Here is an 11873-nt window from a genome sequence, read left to right as displayed (position 1 = left end):
CTGTCTGAAACATTTATACTTATCGCATTAATGATTTAGCTTAATAAAGAAATATGGAGTTCTCTCGAACACATTTTGTCTCACAAGAACGTTTGCCTATAAATATAACCATAGAAAACATTTATAAATAGAGAAAAGTATCTCAACAAAGTTTGTTAGCGATTTTGATTGGCTACGCTGATGAGCCTTTTAGCTTCATAGGCACAAAACAAACCGAACCGAATAATTTAGTTTTAGTTATGGTTATGGCACTAAATCATCTTGTTTTTACGTGATTATAGTTGTAAAAAATAATTGTTGATTTTAAAATGAATTTAGCAACAACACTCTACCTAAAACCCAATTAAAAGGCTCCCTTTCCCGCCTCCATTTCAAATCAATTTCATGATGATAACCATCATCTCCATCCCCTACCAAATCATTGAAAGAATTTTCAATTCAAAATCCGTAAGGTTTCCTCTCAAAATCATTTCACTTCAAATAATCTAATCTAATCATCCTCACATTTCTAGGGTTTCAATCAGTCACAATGCACATCAAAGAAGTATGCTTAGAAGGATTCAAATCATACGCTACACGAACACTAGTTCCAGGTTTCGATCCCTTTTTCAACGCCATAACTGGATTAAACGGATCCGGTAAATCGAATATTCTGGATTCGATTTGCTTCGTGTTAGGTATCACCAATTTGCAGCAGGTTCGGGCTTCAAATCTGCAAGAGCTCGTGTACAAGCAGGGACAGGCTGGGATCACCAAGGCTACCGTCTCGGTTGTCTTTGATAACTCTGATAGGAGTAGAAGCCCTATCGGATATGAAGAATGTTCCGAGATTACCGTCACGCGTCAGGTATATTCTTTCATACTTCAATTTCTTTTAGAACAAAATTGGGAACGTGATTTAAGGTCATTTTCATTAAAACATAGACGATTATAGACTAATGGCAGGTAGACGGGCGACAAGCTCTGCCGTTACCCCCTTCTGAATAGCAAACCCTACCCTGCTAAACACAAAATTCTAACATGCGCGGTGTTACTGCTTACCACTTCAGTTGGTTAACCAAAATATCCTAACTCTCTACTTCACGCTTTGGAACTTAGGACCAACCCTGTGTCAGTATTGTTTATTTATTTTGTGAGTATAATTGAACTTTGAACCTGTTGTTACCTGTTTGGCCAGAAATTTTCATCAATATCGGTGTTACGCTATAAGACGTGCTTCAAATAGAGCCATGCTGATTTTAACGCTGGTGAAAAACTATGTAATTTTTTAAGTAGTGTGTATGAATGGGCTTGAACAAATATAGTTATCATTAGGCTGGGGGGTGTGGCTAGGGGCTTTAGCACCGCCACCTCAGCGCCACATCACCGCCACGTCACACAAGGGCTTTAAAGCCCCCTCCTTTAACTTGAAGGGTGTGGAGGGTGTGGCTAGGGGATTTATAGCGCCCCCCTTTAAACCAATCAACTTCGATGGAGCCCCCTTTTGCTCGTTAACATGGTGGCGGAAGGTTGATTCCCCCCTTAGTTGTGGCGGTGTGGACGATGGAGCCCTTTAGGCGCTATGGAGGCTGAGGTGGTGGGGTGGCGCCCCCCACACCCACCAGCCTTACTATTATTCTGGAGTTGATTCAGTACAAGATATTGTTGAAAACTTTAATTTATGTTCCTTTATTATGTTACAGATTGTGGTTGGTGGGAGGAACAAGTATCTGATAAACGGACACCTTGCACAGCCAAGTAGAGTGCAAAATCTATTCCACTCGGTTCAGCTAAATGTCAACAATCCTCATTTTTTAATTATGCAAGGGCGCATTACCAAAGTATTAAACATGAAACCTCCTGAAATATTGTCCATGCTCGAAGAAGCAGCTGGAACAAGAATGTACGAAACTAAAAAAGACGCTGCTTTAAAAACCCTTGAGAAAAAGCAGAGTAAGGTTGACGAGATCAATAAGCTTCTTGAGCACGAAATACTTCCCGCACTAGAAAAGTTGAGGAAAGAGCGAATGCAATACATGCAATGGTCTAATGGGAATGCAGAGTTAGATAGATTGAAACGGTTTTGTATTGCTTATGAGTATGTACAAGCGGAGAAAGTTCGAGATAGCGCAGTTCTTGGTGTCGACGAGATAAAAACGAAGATATCTGAGATTGATAAAGATGTTGAGACTATGAGTACGGAAGTACAAGAGATGGATGCACATGTGGCAAAGTTAACCGTTGAAAAAGATGCTACCATGGGTGGGGAGGTTAAAGGTCTGTCGGATAAAGTCGATGCTATTTCACGTGATCTTGTTAAGGAAACATCTGTACTGAAAAACCGTCAGGACGATCTTGCAACCGAGACAAAGAATGCTGAAAAGGTACATTATATATTTAGCATCATTTTGGCCACGTTGTGTTACATTAACTTTAGAGTAAAATGCCATTTACATCCCGAGAGGTTTGGCCACTTTTGCGACTTTCATCCAAAGGTTTGTTTTTCCGCATCTGGATCCAAAAGGTTCAAAATCTTTCCATTTCCATCCGGCTCGTTAACTCTGTCCATTTTTCTCTGTTAAGCTAGGGGTATTTCTGTCTTTTTTGCTAACTTAAAGGGCAATTCGGTCTTTTTCACTTTATGTAAAAAGATCGAACACCCCTGAAAAAGACCGAGTTGCCCTTTAAGTTAACAAAAAAGACGGAAATACCTTTGAATTAACGGAGAAAAATGGATGAAAATGGCAAGATTTCAAACCTTTTGGATCCAGATACGGAAAAACAAACCTTTGGACAAAAGTCGCAAAACTGGCCAAATCTCAGGGACCAAAATGCCATTTTACTCTTAACTTTATAATGTAGTAACTTTTCATGTTTTGTCGTTAGGTTGGTAAAAATATCGAAGAACTGAAACAGTCTGAGAAAGACAGAATATCTGCTGTAAAGAGTGCAGAAGATGGAGCTGCTGATCTGAAGAAGAGAGTGGAGGAGCTAGCAAAGAGTTTAGAAGAGCTTGAGAAAGAACAACAGGTAAATGCGGTGCAGTTTTAATAATTAGATGTTTGACTCGCTGATAAAGTCAACTATAATGACGTGGGACAGGGTGTAGTTGCGGGAAAGAGTAGTGGCAATGAAGAAAAGTGCCTTGAAGATCAACTAGGTGATGCGAAAGTGGCAGTTGGAAAAGTAGAAACCGAGCTTGAGCAATTGAAAATGAAGATAAAACATGGTGAAAAGGAGTTGAACGAGAATAAAACAAAGTTATTGTCGAAACACAATCAAGCGGTTGAAGCAGAGAAGCAGCTGAAAATCAGACACAAAGACGTAGAAAACGTTGAAAACGCTTTGAAAGCTCTCTCATATGAGGAAGGACAGATGGAACGTTTAGAAAAGGTGTGTTTTCTAGTTAAATCTTGTTCAAGGTCAACACATGTACTTGCATATCTGGTGATTCTTATGAGAAATATGAATGTTGTTCAGGATAGAATGGTGGAGTCGGAAGCAGTATATAAATTGAAAGAAGACATTCGGAATATTTCTTCACGTCTGGGAAACATTGAATTTTCTTATCGTGATCCCGTGAAGAACTTTGACAGGTCAAAAGTCAAAGGTGTGGTTGCAAAGCTTATTAAAGTGAAAGATAGCTTAACAATGACTGCCTTGGAGGTTCTCATTACTATATCATGCATAGTTTTAGCCTTTATTTACCGATGATATATATTAATTCATGTACTACAATTTTGTCCAGGTTTGTGCTGGTGGAAAGTTGTATAATGTTGTGCTCGACACCGAAAACACCGGAAAACTACTTCTCCAAAATGGTGATCTTAGAAGAAGAATGACGTTTATTCCTTTAAACAAAATCCAAAGCCATCCTGTACCACCTTATGTTCAAAAAGATGCTGCGAATTTGGTAAGTTCTTTTTTGTATGTTCATTTACCCTTTTTTGCTTTTAAAAAACATGATTATATCATCTATATTATAATCACACATGATTTTATATTCTCAGGTAGGTAAAGGCAATGCTGAAGTCGCAATTTCATTGGTTGATTATGATCATGAACTTCAGGTTTGTTTTTATTTTTTTTTACTTTCTCATTGTTTTAAAATTTCACTTTTGTCTGCTTTTGATTTTTGGTTGAAGAATTTTGTTTGTTTTTGTTTTTTAATTTTTATACTCAGTTACTTACTTTTATGAGAGTTGTCTATATTGCAGAGTGCAATGGAATACGTGTTTGGTTCAACTTTTGTCTGCAAGTCAACTGAAGCTGCACGAGAGGTACTTTGGCACCTGTTAGCTGTTATTTGCTAGTGCTACTATTTTTTTTGGTAATGTTATCAGTTTCATAATGAAAACGTTTCTCTTTTCCTGTGTATATCAACTTATGGCACACAGGTTGCTTTTAATCAGAAAGTTAAGACCACAAGTGTGACATTAGGAGGTGACATATATCAACCAAGCGGACTTCTGACAGGTGGTTCTCGCAAGTAAGCAACATCCGGTCATTCCATACATTCCTGTTAATTTTCACATGTGTCGTTATTTACGTGTGTACTTGAGAACCCATGTTACAAAATAGCTTCATTTAATGCACAGGGGTTGTGGAGATCTATTAAGGCAACTACATGCTTTAGCCGAGGCTGAATCAGAGTTAGCTTTACATCAAAAGCGGCTATCAGAAATCGAAGCAAAGGTTTAACCTTCAAGGCTATGTTGCTTATGTCGAACGTTTAATAAGTCTCTGATGTGTCATTTGTATTTCCAGATCAGCGAGCTCCTTCCACTTCAGAAAAAGTATAACGACCTAAAGAAACAGTTGGCACTCAAATCAAACGAGCTATCACTCTTCCAGAGTAGGGTTGAGCAGAATGAGCATCACAAGGTTCCACTGTATTCCGTGTTTATTAACTGTTACATTGTTCTTAGTTTCTAATTCTGTTTGTATTTTGTGTGATGTAGCTTAGTGAAACGGTAAAAAGGATCGAGCAGGAGCTTGCAGAAGCAAAATCTGCTATTAGTGAAAAAGAAGCACTTTATAAAGAATGTGTTAATGAAGTTGCAACTTTAGAAAAATCAATTCATGATCATGCCAATAATCGGGAACGTATTCTTAAAGATCTTGAGAAAAAGATTAAAACAGTTAAGACTAAAATGCAGTCAGCTTCAAAAGACCTTAAGGTACTGATGTCACTATGTCCCTTTTTTAATTTATTTATTTTTTCGTATTTCCGGTTCTGACATGAATGTTCGTATAGGGGCATGAAAACGAAAGGGAGAAACTTATAATGGAAGTGGAAGCTGTCAAACAAGAACATGCATCTTTGGAGAATCAGTTAGTATCTTTTCAGAAACAGATTAGTGTGTTGACTTCTGAAGTGGATGCACTCAAGACCAAGGTTGACTTTTTGACTTAAATTTTAGAGTTAATTATGTTTTTTCGTCCCTGTTGTTTGTTGAAAACAACCATTACAGTCCATTACTTTAAAGTTTGCCAAAACAGTACCGGTACTTTCACTTTTGTAACAATACAGTCCACTTCCGTTATCCCCATCTGATTTACCGTTAAGTTTGGTGAAAAGACTAAAATACCCCTATGTTAAAAAAGAGTTAATTACGTTTTTCGTCTATATGGTTTGTTGAAAATAACCATTACAGTCCATCAGTTAGTATTTTCGCTTTTGTAACAATTGCAGTCCACCTTCGTTAACCCCATCCAATTTACCGTTAAGTTTTGGGTGAAAAGACTAAAATACCCCTATGTTAAAAAAGAGTTAATTACGTTTTTTCGTCCATGCGGTTTGTTGAAAATAACCATTACAGTCCATTAGTTTAACAATTGTCAAAAAACTACTGTAATGGTACTGTTTTGACAATTTTTAAACTACTGGACTGTAATGGTTATTTTCAACAAACCACATGCACGAAAAAGGTAATTAACTCTATTTCTACAATTTATGTGTGTGTGTGTGTGGTGTTTCTATCAGGTTACTTCATTGAAAGATGAACATAGTCAAGCACAATCTGAGCTAAATGCTGCGCGTACAAAGGTCAACGAGTGTGATTCACAAATTAGTTGCATTCTCAAAGATCAACAAAAACTTAAAAACAAGATTGGTGATGAAACTCTTGAAAGAAAGAAGTTGGAAAATGAGGTAATTTTGTATACACTAATGCTTCTTTACGATGCTGAATTAGTAAAAGTTTTATGCTATATTTTGTAGGTGAGACGGATGGAAACCGAACGAAAAGAATGTTCAATAAAAGTGGATAAACTGATTGAAAAGAACTATTGGATAACTTCTGAAAAACATCTTTTTGGAAGAAGTGGAAGTGACTATGATTTCACATCCCGTGATCCACACAAAGCAAGAGATGAATTCGAAAAACTCCAGGCTGAACAAGCAGGGTATTATTATTATTATTATTATTATAATAATAATAAATATTATTAAAGAACAAGTTGGGTTACTGTAGCGTCCTACAATACCTTTTTTTCCTTTTTTTATTTTTATCTTTTTTTTACTTTGAACCGTTAACTTTCGGTTTTTACCACCTTTTAACTTTTCAAAAACTTCATAAAAAGTCATTTTGACCCCCCTCAGGTTTTAAGTGCTTATTTGTATACACATACGTGTGTCGGTATAAATTCAAGTTGGTTCGACATAAATTTTGTCGGGTCAAAAATTCAATTTGATTTATGTTTCGACATAAATTTTGTCAGGTCAAATATTGATATCGCGCATATTTTTATGTTTGTTTTGAATTGGTCTATGTTTTGACGTAAATGCTGTTTGGAAACGAGTTGAGTAAAATATAATACGTTTCATCAGACGGTATAAATCCGAGTTGCTTTACGTTTCGACGTCGCCGCAACACGGTACCATCCTTTAACTTAAAAAAACATATTTTCGTACATTTCGACTTATTTTTTTTTGAAAAAATAAGCCGGGCCAAAGATAAAACGTTTTCATACTTATTTTTATGTTTGTTCTCAGTTGGTCTATGTTTTGACGTAAATTTTGTTCGGAAACGAGTCGGGTCAACTTTCAATACGTTTTCATTAGACGGCATAAATTCGCGTTACTTTACGTTTTGACACTGCCTCAACGCAAGGCAGAAATTCACTAGTTTTTAATTATAATATATTTTTTTGGTGGGAAAGTTGAATTTTTTACGCACTTTGTTAAACGTATATCTGTTAAGGCTTGAGAAGAGGGTGAACAAGAAAGTTATGGCTATGTTTGAGAAAGCAGAAGACGAGTACAATGACTTGATAGCCAAGAAGAAAATTATTGAGGTTGGTAACATAGATTCTTATTTGACATTTGCTACTAATATTTTTTCGAGAGAAACATGAAAATGACCATTTTGACAAAAACTTGACTCTGAGTCGCGAGTTTTACATGAAGCGCACATGAGGTGCGCCTTTTTGGCAATAACTTGACTCTGAGGCGCGCGCCTCATGCATTTCCAACTTTTTTTTTTTGCAACAGCACGTACAACATGGTTTTCAGGTTGTACATGTATGTAATTTCAATATTAAAAGATATATAAAGCTTATATATGTCTAATTATTGGGTAAATGATGCAAGAAACCTATCAGAAGTATATAATTAGTTGCGCCTTGGTGCGCTTTTACGCTTGGCGCCTTGGTTTAAGACCTTGTGTGCTTCTCGCTTTTTGTGATTTTCATTTATAAAGTTTTTGTTTTATTTATTTTTTTTTATTTTTCACATAGAATGACAAATCAAAGATTATGCTGGTGATTGACGAGCTTGATGAAAAGAAAAAAGAGACACTGAAAGTCACATGGGTGAAAGTGAATAGGTGAGTTTTATAAATTTCGTTGATGAGTTGATGACTAATAATGATTTACTGTATAATATTCTTTAATTTTAATCTATAAAACCTACTATCTAATTCTGTTTACAGTGATTTTGGATCAATATTTTCTACTTTGTTACCTGGTACAATGGCAAAGCTAGAACCCCCAGAGGGAGGTACGTTTTTGGACGGGTTAGAGGTCCGCGTGGCATTTGGGGGTGTTTGGAAACAATCGTTGTCGGAACTTAGTGGTGGACAAAGATCTCTGCTTGCACTTTCACTTATTTTGGCATTACTTCTCTTCAAACCAGCCCCACTTTATATTCTGGATGAGGTATTTCCCAGTTTTTGTTAAAGTTACACTAGTTACAGCCACAAAATTATTGGAGGGTGTTGCGTGCGCGTATATGTGTTCACATCCAATTTTAGGTAGAGAACTATAGGTAGTGTGTTTCTGATTTAACGGGAGATAGAGTGGGCAGGTGGTTATATAACTGACTTTTATACTTGGTTTTAAAAAGCGAGAGGCGCACAAAAGCGACGAGGTCTAAAATTGAGGCGCGAAGCGCAAAGCGCAAAAGCGGTGGGCTTTTCGTACCCGAGGCGCAAGATGTTTATATAATTTTTTTATATATCCCATACATATCCCATAGGTTTTTAGCTTCTTTTAACCAAAATATAGCTATAAGTAAGGCTTTTATACCATTTTAATTACATGAACAAGTCAAAAAACCCAAGGTACAACATTTTTATGCAGTAAAACGCCCAAGTTACATGAGGCGCGCGCCTCAGGCCAAAAAGCCCACAAAAAAACATAAAAAAATGCGCCTTTTGGTCGTTCCTGTAATTACACAAGGCGAGAAGCAAAAAAGCCCCAGGCCCTGCGCCTTGTTGCGCCTAGGCGTGCCTAGGGCGCGCTTTTTAAAACCAAGCTTATATATCAAAGTTAAAGTAAAAGTTACAAGTGTTTATGCGTTTCTCGTGGTTCTCTGCTAACGTTTGGTTATGTCTTGGATGTTTCTCTATACTATACGTGTGTATATATAATGCAAAATTCAATATAAAACCATGAATATTGGTAGACAAAATTTATGTGTGTTTATATATTATAAACATTTACACATGTGTAGACTTACTATAATTTTCTGATCTTCACATGTTTACCAGAAAAAAAGAGGAGTGAAATTAGGAAAATCAATCAATTATTGATAAATTATTTAATTTCTTAAGAGTAAATTACAAAAATCGTCCTTTATATATGTCATTTATTGCAAACTGTGTTCTTTGTCTTCAATAATTACAGAAAACGTACTCGATGTTTGCAAACCCTTGCAAGTTATGTCCTTTAGCCCTAACTCAGTTAATTTTTTGTGGTTAAATCTGACAAAATGGACCCCACATGAGGGCATTTTGGTCATTTTATTCTCGTGTAAGGTCCATTTGTTCAGATTTAACGACAAAAACACCCTCATGTGGGGTTCATTTGGTCAGATTTAACCATAAAAATTAACTGAGTTAGGGCTAAAGGACATAACTTGCAAGGGTTTGCAAACATCGAGTACGTTTTCTGTAATTATTGAAGACAAAGGACACAATTTGCAATAAGTGACATGCATAAAGGACGATTTTTGTAATTTACTCATTTCTTAATAATATACCAGTGGTTCATATCGGGTTTTGCAATTCTCTCATTCTTTGTGATTCTTTATTGAAACCTTCCCTAACTATGCATAGTGTGTTAAGTACATAGCAGTTTAAAGTAGAGAACTGCGAGAAAACGTAAATATTGTACCGATGGAGAAATAATAATAAATCTACATACAGGTTGATGCAGCTCTTGATCTAAGTCACACACAGAACATTGGGAGAATGATCAAAGCGCATTTTCCACATTCGCAGGTATATGTGTTGATTTGTTTCTGCTAAAGAAATCATTAGTTACAAACCTAAAACAAAATCGTTGATGTTTTTGTGTTTGACAGTTTATTGTGGTGTCCTTGAAAGAAGGCATGTTCAACAATGCCAATGTTCTTTTCCGTACAAAATTCGTAGATGGTGTCTCCACTGTTCAGAGAACAGTTGCTTCAAGGCAGAGTAAATGATCATGCCTTTCAACCACTAACCCTATGTGTAAAACCATCTTCTAACTATCTTGTATTTAATTGAGTCTAGGGGGTAGTAAGTTAAGTTATCTAGGAATGGTTATGGGTGGTGTTTTGTAATTTTATGGTTTATTATTGGAATGATGTAACACTCTGGAGGATATCCAGAATTTGAGTCAAAATTTTCTTCTATCTCCTACCTGCTTTCTCTTTTCAGTTTGTTACGGAATCAGAGCTTTCGATCCCTATTGGAGTTGAAAGTGATTCGTTCATGGCGATGAAGCCTCAGGAAGTAGTGAAAACATGGGGGGGGGGGGGGTCAAGACAAATCAATTTCTGCTATTAACAAACTGATGGAAACATGAGGTCGATGTTGAGAAAACAAGAACTTGCACTACTCCACCACTGTGTCAGCACCACACATCTTGATAGTAATATATAGTCCATTAGGAGGCAACAATTCAGCCTCCTAATGGACAATATATTAGTAACGCAATCCAATGATCTAAAGACAGCATCCACCATAGAGTGGGTCGAACCAATGATTTTTTTTTTTTTTTAGGGCACGAATCTTTTAAGGGGGAAGTACTATTTTCACGTAGTTATTATTATTGTTTAGCTAATAAAATCTAGGGGGTTAGTAAGGTACTGTTTTGTTCAAGTTAGAATCAGAAAACATTAATTCATTTAAAATTGTGTTTGGTTAATCATCAAAGTTCAAAGTAATTGGAAATTGAAAATTATGGATTTCAACTTTCCTTCATTATTGTGAAGGAAATGCAAACATTCAAATGGAGTGTTCAAAATTTACCAAAAAAACCCTATCATCTTTCCTTTTCATCTATCATGTCTTCTCTTTCATCACCCTAAATTTGGATAGAAACCATCCAACTAATTATGTATAAAATAAATCCACTGTGATCAACGTTAATCATCCAAAAATCATTACAGTTTTTTTTGAACAGCAAAGAATTTCATGTGTAAACCCACCCTGCTCGGGGCTATGTCGAAGGTCGACTCCTCGACTGCCACGAGACATGCCCTTTGATGGGTGGGAACCAGATGTAATCCGTAAACTCTCGCCCCCTATTTGGTTCGAACCCGGGATTAAAGCCCCAATTCGTCCCTTCACCCAGATGTCACTTGAAAGTGGCTCAAGCGAGAATCGAACCTGCGTCTCCACTAGGACAAACCAGTTTACCACTAGACAAGTTCTCAAGAAAAAAAAAACATTACAATTGATAGAATAAAATCCACAATCATCATCGCCAAAGTAATTCTTTAGAAATCAATTAAACTATATGAACATGGGATGAAAAGCCCAAATAAAAAAAAACTATAATTTATTCATTTTTTCTTTTCAGCAGGTTCATAAAATATTCATCAGCATTTGAGTAAAAATAACATTTGAGATAAATAAAAAATATATATGTAATATTATTAGTTTTTTAGAGAAAAAACGATGAAAAAATGAGATAAGAAATGCTTCATAAAATTAATTGCTAGCATATGATTTTGAACTAAACTAGTTGATTTTCCGCCCGCGCGTTGCGGCGGGGACCCAATGACTACAAAAGGTGAGTCAGCAACGACAAGCAGATACTGAATATCAAAACATAAATAAAAATGACGTTGATGGAGAAACACCTAAGTTTTCTCAGCTTTATATATATAGCTTTATATATATGACACGGATAATGAGCTTACACATAGACAAACTTTGCTTGAGTATGTTTCCTCATATAAATTTAATAATATTGATATTTAATAGACTTTATGTTAACAATAGTTATATTTACTTATTAACTAACGTTTTAATTTTTCTACAGTAATTCAAATAACCCAATGAACGAGCATGAAGAGCGCCTTGATACTGAGCTTATACAAGACATAAAGGTATTGTTGGATTCCAGTTATTCATTGGTAAAGTCTTACAGGATGGTAAGAGATCGTTTTGTTCAGAATC

General features: G+C 36.1%; 1 protein-coding gene across 2 annotated transcripts; it reads left to right on the top strand.

Annotated features, from left to right (window-relative positions):
* The first annotated feature begins 325 nt into the window (after positions 1–325).
* Positions 326–10106, top strand: LOC110940826 (structural maintenance of chromosomes protein 2-1). Of its 2 annotated transcripts, XM_022182399.2 has the most exons (21): positions 326–447; positions 513–847; positions 1683–2363; positions 2866–3009; positions 3082–3372; positions 3460–3645; positions 3728–3892; positions 3990–4049; positions 4197–4259; positions 4377–4468; positions 4578–4674; positions 4747–4863; positions 4941–5159; positions 5237–5377; positions 5966–6133; positions 6203–6387; positions 7185–7278; positions 7720–7808; positions 7914–8139; positions 9630–9704; positions 9788–10106. In XM_022182399.2, exons 2-21 carry the CDS (start codon positions 530–532, stop codon positions 9905–9907), a joined length of 3531 nt encoding a protein of 1176 aa, XP_022038091.1. In that variant the 5' UTR covers positions 326–447; positions 513–529; the 3' UTR covers positions 9908–10106. The 2 variants fall into 2 exon arrangements, with proteins under 2 accessions (XP_022038091.1, XP_022038090.1); XM_022182398.2 differs by having other exon boundaries at positions 365–847.
* Positions 10107–11873: the final 1767 nt, after the last annotated feature.

The sequence above is a fragment of the Helianthus annuus genome, chromosome 5 (genome assembly GCF_002127325.2).
Source record: "Helianthus annuus cultivar XRQ/B chromosome 5, HanXRQr2.0-SUNRISE, whole genome shotgun sequence".
Classification (NCBI taxonomy): Eukaryota; Viridiplantae; Streptophyta; class Magnoliopsida; order Asterales; family Asteraceae; genus Helianthus; species Helianthus annuus.
This window is presented reverse-complemented; position numbering and strand designations above follow the sequence as displayed.

What these genes read in the sequence shown, in the direction of transcription:
- LOC110940826 (XM_022182399.2), top strand. Translation starts at nt 530, where the DNA reads ATGCACATCAAAGAAGTATGCTTAGAAGGATTCAAATCATACGCTACA. An exon ending in AGATGGAACGTTTAGAAAAG is followed by an intron (nt 3,373 to 3,459) that starts GTGTGTTTTCTA and finishes AATGTTGTTCAG; the next exon opens with GATAGAATGGTGGAGTCGGA. An exon ending in CAGCTTCAAAAGACCTTAAG is followed by an intron (nt 5,160 to 5,236) that starts GTACTGATGTCA and finishes ATGTTCGTATAG; the next exon opens with GGGCATGAAAACGAAAGGGA.